Source organism: Anolis carolinensis, chromosome 4 (assembly GCF_035594765.1).
Source record: "Anolis carolinensis isolate JA03-04 chromosome 4, rAnoCar3.1.pri, whole genome shotgun sequence".
Classification (NCBI taxonomy): Eukaryota; Metazoa; Chordata; class Lepidosauria; order Squamata; family Dactyloidae; genus Anolis; species Anolis carolinensis.
The window spans coordinates 168,035,041-168,060,122 of record NC_085844.1 but is presented as its reverse complement, the minus strand read 5'-3'; the positions used below and the strand labels follow the sequence as shown (position 1 = coordinate 168,060,122).

At 39.5% G+C, this 25,082-nt stretch overlaps 1 protein-coding gene across 3 annotated transcripts in view; it reads right to left on the bottom strand.

Moving 5' to 3' along the window:
- Positions 1–25,082, bottom strand: part of dnai4 (dynein axonemal intermediate chain 4) — a 42,327-nt gene that overhangs the window by 5,054 nt on the left and 12,191 nt on the right. For 2 of the 3 annotated variants that reach the window (XM_008119698.3, XM_062978189.1), the window contains 5 exons: positions 22,184–22,339; positions 21,257–21,454; positions 5,804–6,033; positions 4,542–4,628; positions 2,354–2,505 (listed from right to left, as the gene is read on the bottom strand). In XM_008119698.3, the coding sequence (XP_008117905.2) occupies positions 2,354–2,505; positions 4,542–4,628; positions 5,804–6,033; positions 21,257–21,454; positions 22,184–22,339 (823 nt within the window). The remainder of the gene's footprint in view (positions 1–2,353; positions 2,506–4,541; positions 4,629–5,803; positions 6,034–21,256; positions 21,455–22,183; positions 22,340–25,082) is intronic. The other variant, XM_062978188.1, reaches the window with a different exon arrangement.

The following is a 25,082-nucleotide window of genomic DNA, read 5'->3' as shown; positions in this document are numbered from 1 at the left end:
GGTGATCTTCCTGGGCATTAGAGACACTATTTCCTCCTATTTCCAAGAGGCTAATGGATCTGGATGGTCTCCTGTGAGAGATGTTCCTGTTTCCCTTCAATACCTGCTTCATCTCACAAATGAGGAAATAACCAAGACTGTGAAGGAGTTTCCCTAATCATGAAGTGGAACCCAAATGACCCACTGTTTTTCTAGGTAGGCAATGGTGATGAAATGAGTAAAATGGCAGCTAAAGAAACAATGGTGATTAACTCAGAATATGTCTGTGCAAATATAGGTTTGAGCCTATTGGAAGGCTTACTTCATGGCAGTGCAGGAAAGGGGGGAGGGCATCAGTGACACTATTACAGCTGCAAAAAGGTTTTGCGTGGTCATCCACGCTACTCTCATCCACGCTAAAATAATGCAGACTACCAACTAGCTGTTTTGAAGAATCTGCATAGTATTTTGCTGATAAAACTGCTTTGATAGATTTTGATTTGGACATTGTCCTCAACAGATATGGATGCAAAGCTGTTTCTCAAGTAGTAGTGATGCCTTTTAGTTTGCACAACCCATAGATGTGGACAGGATTCTTGGAGAGGTAAGAGCCACTACATATGTATTAGACCCTTGGTTCATAAAGAAGGACTAGGCGCATGGTCAACCGAGTGATCAATGCCTATTTGCAGCACAATGAGGTTAAAGCACAATATGTTTAAAAGAAAAGGTAGCAATAACTTTGTTGAAAAATCTTTTACCAGAGTCCATTGTATCAAAAGGTAATGCTGAGGAATTCCAATGTAACATTTTGTTGCTAACCTGTGAAGTCCCTACCCATTATGTTTGTCGTGTATGTTATTTAAGATATAAATGAAATGACTGGGAGAATCTATCCAATATTTTGGATTTGATGCAACCAATTCATTTTTTTTCCTCCTAACTAGATCTAAGGAAATCGTTTGGATCCCAAACCAGTTTTTAGAGTAGTAGGACTGGATGAGAATGAACAAAGTGAAGCTTTATTCAAACAAGACAGAGCACTGCTGGTCTACAGAAAGGTATTTCAGGGAATAGGAATTCAGCTCATGCTGGTTGTGGTTATGCTTGCTGTGTAAATGTAGGTTCACAGTCTTGGTGTACTCCTTATACCAGGATACCCAGGCCTCTGATATCACTAGGAGTTTATCTACACAGTTAAACCTAATGAACCAGCTATGCCCCTTCCTGGAAATGTCTGATCTGGCCTTGGTGACACATGCCTTGTCTTTCATTGGATTACTGTAATGCACTCTATGTGGAACAGTCTTCGAAAAGTGTTCGGAAACTTCAGCTGGCTCAAAGAGCTGCAGCCACAGAAGTACACAATTCCCTTCTTACAATTGTACCCCTGATTACCAGTCTATTTCTGGGCACAATTTAAAATACTACTTAGGACCTCTGAAACACTACCCAGTTTTTTCCTTAAGAGAAAATTGCCTTTGCTTTCCTCTGAAGCTGAGAGAGAATCACTTGCCCAATATCACCCAGTAGGTTTCCATGGTTATTGGGGATTTGGATCCTGATATCCAATGCTCAAACTGCTTCATCAAACTGGTTCTCATTGTTGCTATATTTATTTGATTTTTGTACAGGGAATAGGGGACAAGCAAAAATACAAGGGTGTTGAATTCTTTTTGCTATTTGCTAAAACTGGGCATGGGACTTATGATGCATACAACTTATAAATATCTCATCCTAAAGGGTGAACTGATAGGGTAAACTGTGAGAAAATTCAAGGAAACAGGATTCCAGTTCTAGGTTGAAAGTGTTAACTCAGGAAAAAATTGGGTAGGTTTGTTCTTCCTTCACTTATGCCCAAGAAAGAATGAATTTATTTAATGAGTCTTTGAGGTCTTTCTAACAGAAACTGAAGTTTGGGATGTATCAAAAAAAACTGATAGGATTTACATAAAGAAGGCAGCCACAGTGTAAACCAGAAACCTAACAATATAGGGCAGTGGTTCTCGATCTGTGGGTCCCCAAATGTTTTGGCCTTCAACTCCCATAAATCATAACAGCTGGTAAACTGTCTGAGATTTCTGGAAGTTGTAGTCCAAAACACCTGGGGACCCACAGGTTGAGAACCACTGATATAGGGCAACCATAGAGGGCAACTGAGTATTTGCGAACTTTTGCATCTTAAGCTTTATTCAAATGGGAAAAAAATACTCCCAGTGGCAGAGAGGTAACATGGTAATGAATAGAAAATAATTATTTTAAAAAAATTAGTATGCAATGTGTCTACATGAACTGCTTTGGAGAACATTAGTACTAATGACCCAAAATGCATGAATAATATATGGAAGTAATCCAACAAGAATAGAATGCATACCTGTTATCCAAAACTGAAAAACGATTACGACTCTGGACATTGAACAGTTCAATTGTCCCATTAAACAGTCCAACTGCTAACAAGTTTGGATTGGTTGCTGAGAAATCCAGTGCAGTTACCCCATGATGACATTTATAGATACGTTCTGGCCACTGAACATGAAAAAAAAAATAGCTTGCTTTAGCTGAAAGAGCATTCTCACAGTACAGACCACAGGTTTCAAAAGTGGGGAAAGGTCAGGCTGCAATGAATATGAATAGGCCTCTTTTCTAGTATATTTTTACAACTGATTATTTACAGTAGGCCCACCATATCTGTGGACTCTGGAAACATGGAATCAACCAACTGCTGCCTCAAACTACAGTACTGTATACAACACAATACACACTGCTTTACACAATGCAAACAATGTGGTTCATACAATACTATGTTTATGAGGCTAGGGAGGTTGCAGAAAGGCACAAGGATTTATGACATAGCAGTCATAGAAGTATGGTGCTTGTTACACTCCCTTCATTTAGAGATCCTTGTGTTTTTCTACAACCTTGAATCTCTTGCATCTTATTTCTGCCTCTCAAAGGCAGAAGTGTGTACCTGGCATTCTTACCAAAGGCAGGGGATCATGAAGAATGCTTGCCTAGTGGCTAGGAGTTCCCACTGCTCTGTACCATTTTATTAATAAGAACCGCAGAATCTACTTTATTGCTATCTGGATGGGATCCTGAAATCAAACTCCATGGATACTAAAGGCCAAAAGTATTATTCTCTCATTCAATAAAGTGAAAAGCAATAAATGCAAGATTGCTAGGTAAAGGTAAAGGTTTTCCCCTGACATTGAGTCCAGTCGTATCCGACTCTGGGGAGTGGTGCTCATCTCCATTTCTAAGCCGAAGAGCTGGCATTGTCCATAGACACCTCCAAGGTCATGTGGCCGGCATGACTGCATGGAGCACCGTTACCTTCCCGCCAGAGTGGTATCTATTGATCTACTCACATTTGCATGTTTTCAAACTGCTAGGTTGGCAGAAGCTGGGGCTAACAGCAGATGCTCACTCCACTCCCCGGATTCAAACTACCGACCTTTCGGTCTGCAAGTTCAGCAGCTCAGCGCTGTAACATGTCACGCCACCAGGGGCTCCCTAATTGTTAGATACCTCTTATTCATACATTCACATGTCCAGAAAAACCAAAACATAAGACTTAGCCACTGATTTAAGTAAAAACTACAAAACACTTCTGAAGTTATAGATCTCTATTTATTAATAGAGAGATGTTGACAAGCTGGAAAGATGTTGACAATAGGGAGATGTTGACAAGCTGGAAAGCGTCCAGAGGAGGGCGACTAAAATGATTAAGGGTCTGGAGAACAAGCCCTATGAGGAGCGGCTTAAAGAGCTGGGCATGTTTAGCCTGCAGAAGAGAAGGCTGAGAGGAGACATGATAGCCATGTACAAATACGTGAAGGGAAGTCATAGGGAAGAGGGAGCAAGCTTGTTTTCTGCTGCCCTGCAGACTAGGACACGGAACAATGGCTTCAAACTACAGGAAAGGAGATTCCACCTGAACATCAGGAAGAACTTCCTCACTGTGAGAGCTGTTCGACAGTGGAACTCTCTCCCCGGGGCCGTGGTGGAGGCTCCTTCCTTGGAGGCTTTTAAGCAGAGGCTGGATGGCCATCTGTCGGGGGTGCTTTGAATGCGATTTCCTGCTTCTTAGCAGGGGGTTGGACTAGATGGCCCATGTGGTCTCTTCCAACTCTACTATTCTATGATTCTATGATTCTATGATTCTAATAGAGATTCGTCTTTGTTTGCATGTTTGTTTGTTTATTGGATTTATACTACCATCTTTCTGGCCAGAGTAAGAGGAGATTGCAAGAATAATGTAAAGGAGTAGGTCCAGGTGACATGTGATTGGTTGTGGGCCATCAACAAATGCCCAACCATGCCAACTCTTGACACAGACTCTGTCCATGAACCCAGCAGGTTTCAGGGAGTTAAATTATAATCATTCTGTTTCCGAAGATAGAAGGCAGACTGCAGTGCACAACTGGAGATCTTATGAAATCATTTTCTTAAAGGACTAAATGGGAATAAAAACTAAATATAACACTTTTTACAATTCAGCAAATACAAGTCCAAATGACAAGCAGAGGAATGGCCAAAATATTTCTCAGTGTTTGAATTACCATAGGGTTCTTCAGTGACCAGCAACATGCCAAACCTTCCTTCTGCTCTTTAAAACGAAACTCCCCATAACCAACAGCCAATAGATCCTGGAAAAAAACCAAACCAAACAATACAGTTTATAACACCAACAAATATTGAAATATCTATCTGTACAGCCTTTGAGGTTCTGTTTAATTTGAAAAATGCAACTAAATATCACAGGACAACATTTGGCTGGGCTAGCTAATATTTTGTTGCCTGGAAATGTAGCAGTGGATGGTACCACCATCAACTCCAGTCAGGATACATGATGCCCAAGGCCAGATCTAACCCAGAATATTCCACCAATGCTTCTTCCTGTCCCTGGGACTCAAAGCACAACATAAATAAATAACAATTTAGTGCTTTTCGTGGCTCCCTAAATATGCCTACTGATTTAGCTAAAGAATGGCAAGGCTGGCCCTGAAAAGAGCAAGGCTATACACTCTTAGGATTTAGGTTACTATTGCTTTTGTTCCATGTTCTACTTGTGGTTGCTTAAGCTGTTGTAATGTCATGATATAAGAAGACACATTCTAAGTGCTGAGATAAACAAGGGAATTTACAAAAAAAAACACACACATTCAGACCTTATGACATGAGATGTTGACAGAGGGAGTAGGCTGACGATTGGCATCTAGGGCCCCTTCTACACTGCCATATAAACAGAATGTCAGGAGGGACGAAACGTATATTGTTTTAAGGAAAGCTCACAGGGAAGGCAGGTGCATTGGGCATGAAAGCAAGTTGACCAGTAACCAAAAGAAAAAAAATTATTAAAAAGATAATGTTGCTGATCCTGAGATGTATTGGCCTAATTTAATTTTACATAAAGCTATGAGTGCAGCCATTGAAAGGCACAGTATATTAGCCATGTCAGGACAAAGAAAATATAAAGTGCAGATAGAAAGAGAAACTCCCCCTGGTGCATGTACCAGGTAATTTCTCACTAATTTTCAGGCACAATATTTTCCTACCTGTTTTTAGGACCAATCAACATAAAATGAATTGTTACTGATTGCCAATTTCCAAATGACTAGCTATCAGGCTGCTCTGGTCTAAGCAGTTATGGCCAAGGCACATAGGAGATAGCCTCATTAACGCATCAAATGCAATTTTTCCTTCCAAAGATATGCTTCTTCGCATATCCAGTTCTGCCCTGGGGTAAAAGGTTGAGTTTTGTCACTGACATTTTCAATTCTTTAAATGGATGGGAAAGAGGAATAAGTAAACTGTTTCTTACAGGATTCAGCTTGTTCCAAGTCATACAGCTTACATTGTGGCCTCGGGTAAAATCACATCCATAGGACCACAAAGCTTCCATAAAAGGCGGTAATATTTCTTTTATCCCTTCACCAAGTTCTAGTAGCAAAGATGACCTAACCGATAACGGCTCTTCTGCTTCCTCCTCCTCCTCTTCTTCCTTCTCTGACTCAGTATCAGTTTCACTTGTTGCAAATTTCCTTTCTGGTTCTAGGGATATAAGCAAAGCAGGTTAATACCATTCTGACCATAAACATGACCCTTGCTATACCAGGTCAGACCACTACAAAAGCTAGATCTGCTGCTTTCTGCTGACGGTACTCATAGTGTCCAGTGTTGTGGATTGCTCTTCTGATTCTGAGGGAGAAGCAGGACAGGTGGTTGAAGAGGCAGCAGCACTTGGGGATTTAGGGTTAACTGGTGAGGAAGAAGACGAGGGAGGAGTGATAACAGATATGGCAGAGATCCCTACTTTTTTTGGAGCAACAAAGGGAGAAAGAGGGCAGAAGAAGGTCAGCTAGGCTAGCAGAGAAAACGCTGAGCAATCAAACCTTGCCCGAGGGTCAGCTGTGCTGGAAAGTTCAGCGGTATAAATTAGCAGCAAGGCTAGAACCCAGTGCTGGCTGCAACCATCTTATTTTTGAGAAAGAGCTGAACCCAGCACCGTGTATAGCGTGGAATCTCTGAAACTGCTTGTTGTTGGCAATTCGTAAGCCTGTTTATCAAAGACTTTATTTGATGTCTACTGCAAAGACTTTTGTTTAGATTTTGATTGAAGGTTAACATCGAGATATTACTTTCTGTTTTCTAAATTGCATTATCTTTATTTTGGCTGAAGTAAAGCTCTTTTTATTTGTGTCTAAGGCAGTTTCTGGTGAAGAACTGGACATCCAGTTGCTTTGATCACAGCTCAGGAGTCAAAAGGTCTAATATCACCCCATGTTCTTCATCTCTCCTGACATAAATGTTTCCTGTTCCACCATGAATACCCCTCACTGCCAGGAAGAATCAAGTGGCAGGGAGTGTTCTCTTTGTTCTTGGAGGGATGCATGATAAAGAAGGTTTGAGAGCTCATTTCTATGCTACAGAAAGTGTGATGGAGCCCAAAAAACTCAACACCAAACAAAAGGTTGCTCCTTCTTGCCACTATAAGAGAGCCAAAAGAAGATTGCCAGGGACTCAAATATGCAGAGAATACCAGAATCCTTACAGACATTTGAGGTGCTATTTTATCTTCCATGTACAGTAGAGTCACACTTATCCAAGCTAAACGGGCCGGCAGAAGCTTGGATAAGCGAATATCTTGGATAATAAGGAGGGATTAAGGAAAAGCCTATTAAACATAAGTGAGACTCTACTGTATTTCATTCATATTCTAAAACTGAGCCAAAAGGGGGCCTGCACACACACAGAGAGATTAATGCCTATCGTGACAAACTAAAAAATTTCAGCAAATCTGTGTAATGCCTTAATACCAGAATTTTCTTCTGTAGACAAGAATGAATTATCCCACAGGGATACCAAACTGGAACAGCTTGGTAGTAAAAATGATACCATACAATTAGACCTGGAACCCAAAAGGTTAAAGGGACACAAAGCCCAAAATGTTAAGCTAAATTAATCTATATATATAAAAGAGTGATGGCATCACGGCGACTCACAAAACAACAAAAGTACAGGCCCCGCAACCTCGAAATTTGACAACACAACCCAACCCAACAGGCCGCTCGAAGGTGGTACTGGAGGGTCCAAGTCGCGGAGGACGCGGACCGTCAAGCGGGAAGCGGAGTGACTCCGCAAAAACCGCCAGCCCGGCTCATTTTAAAAGAAAGAAAATTGGAGAAGGAGAAGCTATAGGAGACTGTAAGTTTCCAGCGAAAAACTTTCTCGTCTCCAAGGGAACAATACTGGTATGGACTTTGAAGAAAATTTAACAATAACAGAAAAAGACCCATAAGGGTCAAGATAAACGGGAACTATTTGACTAGGATGTAATGAGAAATAATGAACTAGACTCGACAAAATAAAATTACAATAAGACGACTGGGTAGAGCCTTAAAGCTCCCCTCTTCCTGGGAAGGAAACTTCACCAGGGGGGTACGCAAGCCTCGAAGCGGCGGAACGGGTCCTAACAGACCGCTCCGACTGGAGGGCGCGGGTCGTCGGGTAAGAAGTAGCGTGGTTTTGCATAAAGGGCCAACCGGGCTCCGAACAAATGCAGACCCTGGACCTTATAATTATACAATTAAAATTAACTAAATAAGTGACGAATTAAATGAGAAGGGAACCAACCTTGTGTCTTCCAACTGACTCTCAGAAAAGACAACGATAGATCGACCTTGACCACCATATTGTTCCGCCCACGCTCCCCTTCTTCATAAACAAAAGTCGGTATCCTGGGAAACACGTAGGAGAAGGGAGCAGCAAGGAATCCCTCCCCTCTGACTGCGTGCACGGGAAGAGATGTAGGAGACGCAAGAGGTGGGCGTGCAATTCGATCCGGGGGGAAACAAACTCTGGAAGAGGGAAAGAAAGTGGCGCACAAAGCGCCGACTTTCACGAAATACTCCCCCAACAAAAAACTTCAGAATCTCCAAGGACCTTTAAATTAATAGGCCATTAGAGCCAAAGAAACCAAGAAAAACAACAAGATCAGGACGAAGTGACATAGGGAGAGCAGAGAGAGGAAGAAAGGAGTGAGGAACAGCTCAGAACACCGACCAATATAGGAACCCAACTTAATCGGAGGGGTGTGAAACCAGAGAGGATCAGAGTGGTTTTGAGGAAGTCAGAGGGGGATTCACAAACGACGAACTGATCAACAACGCGGAGTAAGTGTGACTACGGAAAATTAAAATCAGAAGACACCGAGAGAAACCGGGAAAGGAGTGCCTACAGGAGGAGAGATTAGGAAATTTCTGAAAGTTTCAGATATTAGAAAGGATGGCAGGTGCTAAAGCAAAGATAGAGAAAGACTTAAAGGACGTAAAAGGACCTGTAATGACAAGGAGACCCTCACAGACTGAGGAAATAAGTATGCGGGACATTATGAAAGAGATCCAGAAACTGGCAGCCACTAATGAAAGTTATCAAAAAGAACTCTATGCAATGTCAGAAAGACACAACGAACAGCAAAAAGAACTGCATCAAGAAATGTTAGAGATGAAAAAAGATCTAAAAGAAGAAATCAGCCAACTAAAATATGAGCTCAAAACTACACATGAAGAAATCCGAGAGTTGAAAAGAGCAAAAGTAAACATTGAAAAATCTCAAATAAAAATCCAACATAGAGTAGAGAACTTAGAAGGGAAACACTCTCGCCTGGAAAAAGCACAAGAAAGGATGGAACAAAAGGAAATGGAGTTCCAATTAAGATTCAGGAACATAAGAGAAGAAGCAAATGAGAACATCAACCAAATAATAACGAAGCTATTGGCAGATTTGATACAGGGCCCGGAACAGGATATGGGAAATGAAATTGATAGATCTTACAGAATTCAAACAAATTATTCAAAAAGGAATAAGGTTCCTAGAGACGTGATAGTGCATTTTGTAAAAAGAAGAATTAGAGATGAAATCTTGATACAAAATAGCCGTCAACCCTTAATTTACAAAGACACTAGAGTTATAATCCTGAAGGAATCTCCCTTATCCATACTAAATAGACGTAGGAAATATCTCTTTCTGACCGAAGAACTTAAAAGACAGAAAATAAGATTCCGCTGGGAAAAAACAGAAGGGATTATGGTCACATATATGAATGAAAAATATTGGCTAACTTCAGAAGAAAAAGCGAAGGATTTTTTCAAGAAAATAAAGGAGCAAAAAATAGAGAAACAACCGGAAACCTCACTGGCAAATGAGAAAAACCCAAAAAGGGCAAGATACTACTCCCCAGAAGACCCAAAAGCAAATAAGACGGAGGAACCTATGGATTCAGATGACAATGACCAAGTGACTGAGGAAGAAGAGACTGATTCTAAAACAAAAAGCATGATGATGTATGACCTAAACCGCCAACTTAAATGTATTTCAAACAACATTAACGGTTTAAACTCACCTAGTAAAAGAAAAGCTGTAATAAATTGGTTAATAAAAGGTAAATATGACATAGTGGCTCTTCAAGAGACACACATTGCACAAAAACACATATCTTACTTAGAAAATCCCAAACTTGGTAGAATATTTTATTCAGCAGATGTCAAAAAGAAAAGGGGAGTGGCACTATATATTAAAGAGGACATTCCAGCTGATCTAAAATCCAGAGATATGGAGGGCAGATTCGTGGGAGTTGAAACTATGATAGGGACTCAAAAAACACTAATTTGTAACATATACGCTCCAAATGGCCCAAAAACACATTTCACTAAAAATTTAAGGGAGCAGATAGCCAATACAGAAATTGAACATATAATGATTTTTGGCGACTTTAATGGAATTTTAGATGACAACATGGATAAAACAAAAAAGGAAAAGAGATCAAAAAAGAGAAATAGAGGATTGTTGCCCAAGAATATGATTATGATGAGAGAGGAATTTAATTTGCAGGACATCTGGCGGTATCATCTATATATATAAAAGAGTGATGGCATCACGGCGATGGACAAAACAACAAATCTACAGCCCCCCCAAACTCGAAAATTGGCAACGCAATCCATCATCCCCGCCTCCAGTAAGATACAACAAATTTACACATAAAACACTATCACAACACCAAAAAATGCCAAAACTAAGTACGCATGCGCAAAAACACCATGCTTCAAACCTTTATGGCGCTCGCGCGGCTCCAGTAAGATTTATAGGACAAACACAATCACAGGGCCACAAACGGCCAAAAACTGCAACAGGCGATGTGCGCCTGCGCGCACCCCCCCATCCCTTCCCGCGCGCGCACACACACACCTCGCCTCAGAGCTGAAGGCAGGAAGGCAGGAAGGCCGATTCCTTGCTGGGCGCGGGATGGAGGAGGCCGCGCTGGGAGGCGTGCGGGCCTCACGTCGCTCTCTGCCCTCTCCCCCTCAATCTCCCCCCCCCTCAGGGCCCATGGAGGGCCCCGGTTGCCGTTCAGGCCCCCTCCTCCCGCCCCTCTCCCCTCCCCCCAATGCGAGGAAGGCCCCGCAGAGCCCCCCCCCCCGCCTCACCCTCTCTCCTCCTCCTCCCTTCTCGGTTCTTCTCGGAGGTCTTCAAGCTCTTCAAGGTGAGGGGGGAAGAGGAGGGCACGGCCCTCGAGCAGGCCTGGACCTCCCCTCGAGTTGTTTTGGGCGCCAACCCCCGCCCTTCCCGGCCTCAGGGCCCTTCCTTTTCCCCCTCACCCGGTTAAACGGCTGATGGGGAAAAGGAAAGAGCCTCAGGCCAGGAAGGGTGGAAGTTGGCGCCCAAAACAAGTCAAGGGAAGGCCCAAGTTGGCCCAGGCTGAGCTTCCCCCTTTTCTGTTGTTGTTATTGTTGTTGTTGTTCTCACCCACAAATGACAATCCCTCCAATGCCTCAGAAGCCCCCCTTTTTCCCCTCTCAAACCCTATCGCCCTCACCTTTCCCTTCCCTGTAATAATTATTAATATAATAACTGATCATCAGTTAAGAATGTAATAATCACCAATAATAATACTAATTTATTATTAGTATAATACTGATAATCATTCGAGAACATAATAATTCATAATAATAGTCAGTTCTTATTATTATAACACTGACAATCATTCAACAATGTATTAACAAATCGTAATAATAGAAAATTATTATTATTATAGTAATAATCATTCACAAATTAATAATTATTATTATAACATTGATAATCATTCAACAATATAATAACAACTAATAATAAGTAGTTATTATTTTTATCACAATGATAATCATTCAAGACTATAATAATTATTATTGTTATAACAGAAGGCGCCTCATATAATCCACTTCTAAACAAATAATATCACATTATAAATATACACTAGAATCTCACTTATCCAACATAAACAAGCCGGCAGAACGTTGCATAAATAAATATGTTGGATAATAAGAAGGGATTCAGGAAAACCAATTACACATCGAATTAGGTCATCATTATACAAATTAAACACCAAAACATCATGTTATACAACAAATTTGACACAAAAAGTAGTTCCATGCGCAGTAATGCTATGTAGTAATTACTGTATTTGCAAATTTACCACCAAAATATCACAATACATTAAAAACACTCACTCCAAAAACATTGACTATTAAAAGGCAGACTCCATTGCATAATCCAGAACATTGCATAAACGAATGTTGGGTGAGATTCTACTGTAATATGAAATAATTACTGTGGTACAATAATACACAACAATATCATCTCAGGACAGTAAATAAAGATCAACACTCTAAAAACACAGCTATTCCATCCAGGAAACAATCAGGGCCATCTAACACCTCCCACCAAAGGATTCCCCCCTTCACACAGGAAACCACCCACACTTTGAACCTACAAGGCCATTCCGTACTCATCACTCTCTCATCTCAGCACAGTAAATAAACAACAACAGTCTGAAAACACACACATTCCATCCAGGAAACAATCAGGACCACCTAGCACCTCCCAACAAAGCATTCCCCCCCTCTAACACACGGAACCACCCAAGCTTTGAAACTACAAGGCCATTCCGTACTCTGGGGCCAATTTGCAATATATTAATATATATAATAATACAATACATATATAATACAATACATTGTATATACATATAATACTGCTAATAATATTATAATACACTACAATATAATACTAATAACAAAACAAAACAATATATATATATATATATATATATATATATTACTACTAATATTGTGAAATAGTCGTATATGTTATAGCGTAATATCCTATCATATGTCTTTAATGTAATAAATGAATAAATAATACTGTATAATTTTTGTTGACGGTCACAACAAAAATAAAACCCAATGTAGATTGACCAACATCACTAAAAAAAAGCCACAGCAACGCGTGGCCGGGCACAGCTAGTAATCCTACGAAAAGAGACTATACTTTCTATTCGAGCAGACACCAGACCTGGTCGCGCATCGACATGGTTTGGGCAACCAATTCTATAGTGACCAAAGTCTCGGACATGAAAATCCTGGCCAGAGACAAATCAGATCACAGCCCAATCGAATTGACTCTGAATCATAAACTGCCTAGTTATAAATGGAGATTAGATGACAACTTAATTAAGTCAGAAGAGGATATAAATAGATACAAAGAATTGACTAAGGAATTCTTTAAAATAAATACGCAGGAAGGGATGAAAACTCAAATAATTTGGGACACGTATAAAGCTGTAATAAGAGGATATCTGATCCAACAAAAAATCAGACATAAAAAACAGAAAGACAAAAGAATAAAGGAAATTGGGACGGAAATTGATAGAATGGAAATACAGCTAAAAATGAACCCCAAAGACAAAATAACTCAAGAACAATTAAAGGCCCTGAAAAAAGAAAAAGATCACATGGAATTGGAGAATATTGCTAAGAAATTAAAATTTATTAGGCAAGATTATTTTGAGAATGCTAACAGGCCTGGAGCCTGGTTAGCCAGAAAAATAAGGAGAAAGCGTCAGAAACAATTAATAACAAAAATAAAGGGGAAGGACAGAATATATACTAAAGATGAGGAAATTATTGAGGAATTTCACCAATTCTTTAACCAACTATACAAAGGAAAGCATTTGGATTACCCAAAAATAGCACAATATTTAGGCAAGCAAAAATTGGAGAAAATTACCGAAATCCAACGGGAGTTACTCAATAAAGAAATTACAGAAGAAGAAATAAAGAAAACAATAAAATTGTTGAAGGGGAACAAAGCACCGGGACCTGATGGTTTCCCGGCTAGCTTTTATAAAACATTCCAAGATGTTCTAGCTGCGCAACTTAAAACTATAATGAATCAAATTCTACAAGAAATCCCGGATTCATGGAGAGTAGCGGACATAATCATAATTCCTAAAGAAAACTCGGATCCATTAGAGGTTAAAAATTATCGCCCGATTTCTCTTCTCAATTTGGACTATAAAATCTTTACGGGAGTATTAGCAGAAAGGTTCAAAAATTTCCTAAATTCTTGGATTTCGGAAGAACAAACAGGCTTCTTACCGGGGAGGAAGATGGGGGACAATATAAGATGCATTTTAGACATCATCGAGTACTACGATAAAAACCATCAAAAAGAATTGGCACTCTTATCAATCGATGCTGAAAAAGCATTTGACAATCTGAACTGGGGATTCTTCAAACTACTTTTTAAAGAAATAGACAATGGTTATCAATTTTCAAGTGCAATCGACAAGATATATGAATCCCAGCGGGCAAGGGTGATAATCAATGGCCAAACATCAAAGGAAATTAAGATTGAGAAGGGAACTCGCCAGGGATGCCCACTCTCTCCCCTCATTTTCATATTTTCCATAGAGATACTCTTAAAAAATATTAATGAGGACAAGGAACTAAAAGGGGCAAGAATAAAACAAAAAGATTATAAATTAAGAGCATTTGCGGATGATGTCATCTGTATTATCGAGGAACCAAGAAAAAATATACAGAGATGGATATACAAACTGGAAGAATTTGGAGAGTTAGCGGGCTTCTATTTAAACAAAAAAAAGACCAAAATACTAACAAAAAATATATCGAGACCAAATCAAGAGAGATTACAAAAATGTGCGGGCATTGCCGTAACATTCAAATTAAGATATCTGGGAATCTGGTTAACACACAAAAATGCACATCTATTAGAAAATAATTATCACGTAAAATGGAAAGAGATAAGTAAAGATCTGAAAAAGTGGGCCAATATTAAAATTTCACTATTGGGGAGAATTGCATTAATAAAGATGAACGTCCTCCCAAAACTATTATACCTTTTTCAAAATCTTCCTATTATCCGGAGTGCCAAAATATTTAGTACCTGGAATAAGGAAATCTTAAAATTTGTGTGGAAAGGAAAAAGACCAAGAATTAAATACTTAACTATGACAGATTCCAAATCCAGAGGGGGACTTGGACTCCCCAATTTAAGAATTTATTTTGAAGCTTCTGCCCTATCATGGGTGTTGGACTGGGCCCTCTTGAAAAATGAAAAACTCTTAGATCTGGAAGGATCCGACCTGCGTCGTGGCTGGCATGCCTATATCGGCTACGATAAAAGAGCAATTGAAAAAGGATTTGGAGATCACTTCGTACGATCTTCAATTATAAAGGTATGGGAGAAGTACAAGCCATACCTATACAGAAAAATACCGGTGTAGATCTCTCCTATTGAGGCCAATCAAAGAAAAATTCTTGGGTGGCACCAATGGCCAACATACAATGAAATTTTAACAAAAAGAGGGAACCAATATCAAATTAAAGAGCAAGAAGAGCTAAAAAAGACTTACCCTAACCTAACCTGGTTTCAATATTTACAATTAAAAGAACAATTCGTAAAAGATAGTAAAACGGGTTTTAATGAAAGGGAAACGATTTGGGACAAATTGCTTAGGAATGGAAAAAAAAGCATAACAATGTTATATAACACATTGCTCGAATGGTCGACAGAGGAAGAAACAGTGAAGGCATGCATGACAAAATGGGCCAGAAATATTGGAAGACAAATCAAATTCGAAGAGTGGGAACAAGTTTGGAATGTTAAACTAAAGTACACCTATGCGACGGATCTGAAAGAAAATTGGTTAAAAATATTCCATAGGTGGTATATTACACCGGAAAAACTAGGTCTAATGTATCCTAACGTTCAAAACAAATGCTGGAAGTGCAGAAACCAGGTGGGCTCTTTTTATCACGCATGGTGGACATGTGAGGAAACTCAGAAATACTGGAAAATAATACATGTTGAGACACAGAAAATAATGAAAAAGTCTTTTTCGTTGAAACCAGAATATTACCTCCTAGGAATAACCGACAAAGAAATGCAATTTAACAGAAATGAAGACATACTGTTCACATATTTGACTACACCTGCGAGAATTTTATTTGCAAAACATTGGAAAACACAAGTCATACCAAGCATTGAAGAGTGGATCATAAAAATAGATGAAATATACGAGATGGACTCATTAACTTTTTTGATTAAACAACACAAAGGGAAACCCATGAAACGCACGGACTGGTCTCTCTATAAAGAATATATGCAACAAAGGAACAGGAACTAATGTATAAAAACAAATATATAGGATAACAAACTTTGATCGGTATAATCAGAAACAGTAAAGAAAATCCACCCAGGACTAGAGGAAGAACCGAAACAATAGCAAGTTACCCCGAAGTGACGAGGATGGAAGACTGACAAACTCCCCCCCATCCCCCCTTTTCCCTCCTTTTTTTTTCTTTTTCTTCCCCTTTCTTTCTCCCATTTTTCATTTTATTAAATTATGTATAAAACTTTCAATAAAAATTAATTAAAAAAAAAGAAAGAAATTTGACAACACAACCCATCATCCATGCCTCCAGGTTGATACAACAAAAAGAAAAGAAAAACAAAGTCCTAATTAGAGGGAGAGCAATAATTTTTTTTATCCAATTGCTGCCAGTTTAGAGGGTTAATCTCTGCCCACTTCGTCTCCTAGCAACCAACTCCTAGCAAGCCAAGGGACAGCCAGGGTTCAGTTAGGGGACAGGCAGACTTAGGATATCTAATTTGCACTGGGTTGTATAGCAGTGTAGACTCAAGGCCCTTCCACACAGCTATATAACCCATTTATAATCTTATATTATCTGCTTTGCACTGGATTATCTTGACTCCACACTGCCATATAATCCACTTCAGTGTGCATTTTATACAGCTGTGAAGAAGGGTCCTCATATAATCCAGTTCTAAGCAGATAATATAAGATTATCAATAAACAGTAGACTCTCACTTATCCAACATAAACAGGCCGGCAGGATAAGTGAATATGTTGGATAATAAGAAGGGATTAAGGAAAAGCCTATTAAACATCAAATTAGGTAATCGTTATACAAATTAAGCACCAGAACATCATATTATACAACAAATTTGACAGAAAAAGTAGTTCCATGCGCAGTAATGCTATGTAGTAATTACTAGGCTTGATCGATCCACGAAAAATTTGATTCTAAACTCGTTGCAAAAGTAGAGGGGGGCAGCGTTTCGTTTTTGAAGGTATTTCCGAATTTTGCCCCCAAAAAATTTCGAAATTAACGAAAATTCGTTATTTTCTAAATTAATTCGTTAATGGCGGACGCGCATGCGCAATTCCCAAAAACAGCACAGAGGGAGAGGACTTTACAAGACTCTCCCACCCTCATTTTTTGAGTGATCTTCTTCAAACTTGGTACAGTGGTAGAACACATTTAACACTGATAGCTCACCAAAATTTGGAACGTTTCCCTTATCCTCTGATTTTTGGGGAATTTTCATAGCTTTTATAATAAACCATTTTTTAATAATTGCAGAAATCTGTTCCTGGTTTGAAAGTCTTATTTCCTGTTAAATTGGGTTGTCTTTACTGTGAAAGTCATTGTTCTACTTCAGAAACTTTGTTTTTGTGGCTGAAACTTTGTTAAATTGGTGTGTGTGTGATATATACTGTGTATATATATATATAGTCCCTGCATATGTGTGTGTGTGTTTGTGTGTGTGTGTGTATAGGTAAAGGTAAAGGTATCCCTTGACGTTAAGTTCAGTCATGTCTGACTCTGGGGGTTGGTGCTCATCTCCATTTCTAAGCCCAAGAGCCAGTGTTGTCCATAGACACCTCCAAGGTCATGTGGCCGGCATGACTACATGGAGTGCCATTACCTTCCCGCCAGAGCGGTACCTATTGATCTACTCACATTGGCATGTTTTCAAGCTGCTAGGTTGGCAGAAGCTGGAGCTAACAGCAGGCACTCACTCTGCTCCCGGGATTTGAACCTGGGACCTTTCGGTCTGCAAGTTCAGCAGCTCAGTGCTTTAACACACTTCGCCATCGGGGCTCATGTATATATAATATACATACACATACACACAATGTGGAGAATATGTGGAAAGGTAGATAGATAGATAAGTTGGGAGCCACAGCGAAGGCACCTTCCTGGGAGCAAGGTCTAATAATAATAATAATAATAATAATAATAATAATAATAATAATAATAATAAATCCCTTACAATATCCAAGATGGGTACCATTATTGGCAGAGAAAGCCAAGCTGTAGGAGTTGAAATCCAATCATTTATCCTCCCTATAGAATCAATTTTATATGCATTTTTAGCTACAGAAAAGCTAAAATCAGGACAGTAAAAGAACAACACCCAGAAAATGGGAATTCCAGACAGGAAACAATCAGGGCCAGCTAATACCTCCCAACAAAGGATTCCCCCAGGTAGGAAGCAGCCAGGCTTTGAAGCTGCAAGGCTATTCAATGCTAATCAAGGTGACCAATTGCAACATTCACACTTGCCTCCCACAGACAAGAGTTCTTTCTCCCACCCTGGACCTTCCACAGATATATAAACCCCACTTGCCTAGCTTCGCACAGATGTCAAAACCTCACCACCGGGCCCCTCTCTGTCTCTCTCGGTCTCGGCTCCATCCGCCGCCTTCCCGCCTCAGAGAGACACCAGGCCTGAGCTGAGGCGAGGCGGCGGCGGCCATTTCCCCCCTCCGTCTTCCTCCTCCTCCTCGGCCTCCTTCCCCCTCGCCCCCTCCCATTGGCTGAGCCCGTGACGCCCCTTTTGCTGAGGGGCAAAAGGAAAGGGCCTGAATGGTGGGAGTTTGGGTGATTTGCAAAAGCTTTTTTTTCCTAACGAAGAAAACGACGACATAACGAAAAACGGCCTCTCGCGATTCGAAACCGCGATATCCAGACGTGTGGACAACCAATGCTTCAAAATTGCTTCAAAACAAACGAAAATAACGAATTAATAACGGTTAACGGGGAAAACGAATTATTTGAGCAAGCCTAGTAATTACAGTAGAGTCTCACTTATCCAACACTCGCTTATCCAATGTTCTGGATTATCCAATGCATTTTTGTAGTCAATGTTTTCAATATATCGTGATATTTTGGTGCTAAATTCATAAATACAGTAATTACTACATAGCATTACTGTGTATTGAACTACCTTTTCTGCCAAATTTGTTGTCTAACATCATATTTTGGTGCTTCATTTGTAAAATCATAACCTAATTTGATGTTTAATAGGCTTTTCCCTAATGCCTCCTTATTATCCAACATATTTGCTTATCCAATATTCTGCCAGCCCGTTTATGTTGGATAAGTGAGACTCTACTGTATTTACAAATTTACCACTAAAATATCACAATGAATTTAAAACACTGACTACAAAAACATTGATTATGAAAAGGCAGACTGCGTTGGATAATCCAGAACATTGTATAAGTGAATGTTGGATAAGTGAGATTCTACTTTAATATGAAATAATTACTGGGATAGAATAATGCAGAACAATATAATCTTTAAAACCAGGACAGTAAATAAACAGGGGAATTCCACACAGGAAACAATCAGGGTCAGCTAACACCTCCCAACAAAGTATTCCCATCATCAAAGTCTGGCAAATCCTCTGTTTTCTCAGGGCCACAGACAGTAGAAGCACATAAAATATCGCAAACAACACCACTCTGAAAACAAGGGAATTCCAAACAGGAAAGAATCAGGGCCAGCTAACACCTCCCAACAAAAAATTCACTCAGGGAGGAAACAGCCAGGCTTTAAAGCTGCAAGGCCATTACATCCTAATCATTTTCCTAATTGCAGCATTCATACTTGCGTCCAACAGGGGGAAAAAACCATTCAGAAATATTGTATATTCACAACCTTTAGGAAATAATATCCCCTGATGGCGCAGTGTGTTAAAGCGCTGAGCTGCTGAACTTCTGGACCGAAAGGCCACAGGTTTGAATTGGGGGGGCGGAGAGAGCCCCCACTGTTAGCCCCAGAAGTTCAAAAACATGCAAATGTGAGTGCATCAATAGGTACTGCTCCAGCGGGAAGGTAACGCCTCTCCATGCAGTCATCCCACATGACCTTGGAGGAGTCTACGGACAACGCCGGCTCTTCGGCTTAGAAATGGAGATGAGCACCAACCCCCAGAGTCAGACATGACTGGACTTAATGTCTGGGGAAAACCTTTACCCTTTACCTTAACTACCACCAATTCCTCAATACTTTATTTCCCATACCACCATATTTCGCCACAGCAACGCGTGGCCGGGCACAGCTAGTATAATATAAATTAACAGAAGAAAAGTGCTTCCTCCTCTCTTTTCCATTTTGCAGGCCCTTGTAATTTCTGGAAAGTCTATGCTCACTCCCGCAATCAACTTTAGTAGATCTTTGAGCTTCATTTACCGAGAAAGAAGATCAGAATATGTGGTGGAACTAGTTTCAATGGACACTACTATAATTTCGTCCAATCTACTGGAGCAATATTGCTTACATGGGATTGTGAAGGGGGGGAAATGAAATTTAGAAAGATGAGAAGGCTGGATGGCCATCTGTCGGGGGTGCTTTGAATGCGATTTCCTGCTTCTTGGCGGGGGTTGGACTGGATGACCCATGAGGTCTCTTCCAACTCTACTATTCTATGATTCTACAACAACTAAGGAGTATGTGGTATTAAGAGAAGAGAGGGAAAGTGAAAAACAGTATCACATCTTTTGTGGCAGTTTGAGCATAGAATCGGACAAACCAGGCCTGTGTGCCTGTCTCAGGCTCCTTCTACACTGCCATATAATCCAGTTCAAAGCAGATAATCTGGATTTTATTTGGCAGGGTAGATGGGGCATTACCTAATGGGAGTCACTTTATGGGACCTCAGGGGTAAAGACGACATGGGTTAAGCCCAGCTCAGCGCAAAAAAATCAGCACCCCATATTGGTAATTCCAGTGGTTACCAGTATGCAGATTGGAGATGTGGTAGCACATTGATTGGTAGGTGGGTTGGCCTACGTCTTGTAATCTGAAGCCATGAAAACTAAGCCTTCTTTTGCAGCTCCAACCAGTGAAGGTCATGGCCATCCCAACCCAACAAATGGTGTGAGTGTGTTTTTGGTGGAACACTCACTTTTCCTTTCACTAACTTACTGTAGTAAGATACCACAATTTGAATTCACAACTCTAGAAAAAAGGAAGCCGAGATATTGCTCAAAAATGTCATTTTTACAAACAATCCAAGCAATTTCTTGCAAGAAACCTACATTTTAGTAAACGAAGTCTGGTTTTTGGTGATAAGGAAGACTTAGTTTTAACAAATCATTCCCAGCTATTTTCCCCAGAATTGGTTTGTACAATTATTAAAATATTTATATCCCATTCTTATCACAAGATCTCAGCCAAGTCATTTAAATCAGAGACATTCACATTTACATTCACTTTAAAAAGCCTGAAAATCTATTTTCAACTAAGGCTGAGAATCAAATATCTGATTACAAATGTACCTGAAAAGATAGGAAGCTGCCGATAAGCTGCAAGCTTTGGCTGGAAGATATTCTCCATTAGGACCCTCTCCATGAAAAATAAATCTTGATGAAATTTTTCAGATTTTAGTATCGCTTCTGAGCGGTCTTCTATATCTTCATGGATTCGGGAGAGAATTACACTTTCAATATCAATGATGGAACTTGATGCTGTGCTCTCTGAGAGGTAGAAAAATAGGTGTTCACAATGTCTGTACATTGAACAGAATAATCCAGTATATTTTAGAAATATGGCCAAAGAAATTGCAAAATCTCCTCTCATTAGTGGTACAGTACCTTCAGGATGATATAATTCAGTATTGCATAGAGTTAAAGCTCACAAAATGCAAGCAGAAAAACATAACATAGCTTTTCACTATTCTTTTTTATTGTCTGCTATGGCTATTCAGTCTTTGCAAACTGACTTTGTATTTTGATGGGTAGCATATAAATGCATAAATCTCTAAAACACATAAATCATAACTTCATAGAGTTTATTCCATATAAATTGTGTCTTTCACAATTTAAGAATTGGTTGCTCTAGGGGTGTTTTTGCCCCTACCCCTATCCCAATTTTCTGTGTATGGGTGCATTTATTTCAGGATTTTTTTTCTGTGTGGAAGAGGGTCCCTTCCACACAGCTGTATAAAACCCCACCTTGTCTGTTTTGAACTGGATTATATGGCAGCAGTGTGGACTCAGATAACACAGTTTAAAGCAGATACTGGGGATTATCTGCCTTGATAGTCTTGGTTATATGGCTGTGTGGAAGAGCCTAGATTGCAGTAAAAAGACAAATAATCATTTCCTGATGTCTAGATATGTATAACACTACAATTACCAGTGCAATGTTATACATATCTACTCAGGAATAAGAAGTATTTAATCAAATGCTTCAGGAAAACTTACCTCGATCCACAGAAACCGTAGATGTGGTTCTCTCATGTTCTTTGAGTATACCTGATTTACTGCAGGTAATACTTTGTAGATGACCGGTTTTCTCTACCGATGCAACTTCCAATGCATTAAAAGAATCATATAAATCCCAGACAGTAGCCATTATCTCTAGAAACAAAAGACATTGTAGACAGCATTTTGTTATATACATACGTCTTACATGCTATATTACAAGGATACATAGTTAAATGGATGGCAGAGGCGGTCCAACAATGAGGCGAATTAGGCAGTCACCTGTGGCGCAAAACATACGGGGGCGCAGTCGAGACTGCTTTTTCTGTTGATTTGTTGTAAAACATGATGTTTTGGTGATTAGTTTGTAAAATCTTAATGTAATTTGATGTTTAATAGGCTTTCCCTTAATCCCTCCTTATTATCCAACATTTTTGCTTATCCAGCGCTTTTATTTTTCAGTGATTGGTTGGGCACCAAAATTCTGTTCGCCTACACTTGAAAATTACCTAGGGCCGGCTCTGATGGATGGTTATACTTTGAATAGAAGCATTTTTAAACTAATGCAAGTATAGCTCTGTGAAGTCCCATTCTGAGTATGTTAAATTTTTTAAAACCTTTTTTAGGCTGGTTTGCAAATTAGTCTTTTAAAAACACACACATATCCATACTTCTTTTGTGTACATTTCCCCCAAGATTGCATTGTCCTCATTTCAGAAAAGCATTACCCTGATAGAAAAATGTTGTTACAGGGCATATATTTCCAAATCCATACATTTTAAAAGATTCATATTCTTTCACATACATTTTATAATGTGTGGATTCTCCTGATAGCAGTTTCCAGAAAGGTGGATATTCCATGCAGATGAACCCACATCAAAATGCATACTAAGAAAATAGTCTCTTACACACCTTCCTGGAGTGCAGGAAGATGTAGGCCCTTTCTACACTGCCATATAAAGTCCAGATTATCTGTGTTGAACTGGATTATATGGCAGCATAGACTCATATAATCCAGTTCAAAGCAGATAATGTGGATTATCTCCTTAGATAATCTGGATGATCTGATTTGGAAATCTGGGACCCCTTCCACACATCTGAATAAAATCCCACATTTTCTGCTTTGAAGTGGAATATATGGCAGTATGGACTCAGATAACCTAGTTCAAAGCAGATATTGTGGGATTTTCTGCCTCGTTATTCTGGGTTATATGGCTGTGTGGAAGGGCTCTGGATTATATGGCAGTGTCGAATGGGGCAGAGTCATGGGATCAAGGGGGCAGAAATTGTCACAATTTTCCATGTAGGCAGCATCTATACTATATAAATAATGCAGTTTGGCACCACTTTGACCAAGGGCCCTTCCACACAGCTAAGCTTTATATAGCTGTGTGGAAGGGGCCTGACATAGCTCAATAGGCTTGTAGGCCCCTTCCAGACAGCTGTATAAAATCCATATTGAATTGGAGATGTAGACTCAGATAATCCAGTTCAAAGCCGATATTATGGATCATCTGCCTTGATATTCTGGGTTAAATGGCTGTGTGGAAGGGTCTGTAGCTTGGTGAGGCACTAGCTCTCTTTGGCAGAAAAAGCTAAAGATCTTGCAAAACTACAACCCCCATTATTCCATAGCATTAATTCAAGTGCTGTCAAACTGCATTATTCTACATTGTAGATGCAACCATAGTTGCCCACTCCTCATCTGAACTCCCTATTTTAAGACTTCATATTCTACAAAAGAGAATAGCAGTTGCATGTCCCCACCACATAGAGGCAGTATTCTTGCACAAACCCATTTAAGTATGCTTTCTAATTCAAAAAACAATATAAAACGATAAGTAATCAGAAATTGATTAGAGAGAGGATTAATTTCTCTTAAGACTATCACTTGATCAGAGAAATCTGATGTCATCATATTAGCTTTAGTTGATGCATTAATTGATCTTACACTTATATTTGCTTATACTTTAGTTACCTACTATAATTACGATATAAGAAACATATTTGGGTAGTTTTTAGTCAATACATCATCTTAGAAAAGGCATGCCTCTCCATAGCCTTTGAAATACAGATTAATGACTCCTTTACAATGATATTTACAGCTTGTATTAAAAATGAAAGTCTTCTGAAATTTTAAAAACGAAGAAATTGTTGCAGAATAAGCGTTCATCTACATCATCTGAATGTAAACATTAACTGTAATTTTCTATACTTATAGGATGAGGTTGCAAATGGGGAGGTCAGAGGGAGATGAAATGCTAAAAATATGAAAACAACAATTATCTTAACAATAGCCATCCACAAAATAATGTTTGCTGATAATACTCATATTCTTCCACTGGCAAGCTGCTTTAAGACATGCAGTGATCTTTTTAAAAAGAGGGATCATCTAACCTCTGCAGGAGTCTGTCATCTACCATACAGCTGTGGACAAGTCTACATAGGGACCACCAAAGACAGCATTGCCTAAACACAAATCAAGGAACATGAAAGGCACTGCAGACTAACTCAGTCAGAGAAGTCAGCCATAGCAGAGCACTTGATGAACCAACCTGGACACAGCATATTATTTGAGAACACAGAAATGCTGGACCATTCTCACAACCACCATGTCAGACTACACAGAGAAGCCACTGAAATCCACAAGCGTGTGGACAATTTCAACATGAAAATGAACAAAATCTAGCTACCAGTATTAAAAAAAAAACCTCTAAAATCAGGACAGTAAATAAAGAACAACACTCTGAAAACAGAAGAATTCCAGACATGAAACAATCAGGGTCAGCTAACACCTCCCACCAAAGGATTCCCTCAGGCAGAAAGAAGCCAGGCTTTGAAACTGCAAGGCCATTAAATATTAATCAAAGTGGTCAATTGCAACATCCACACTTGACTC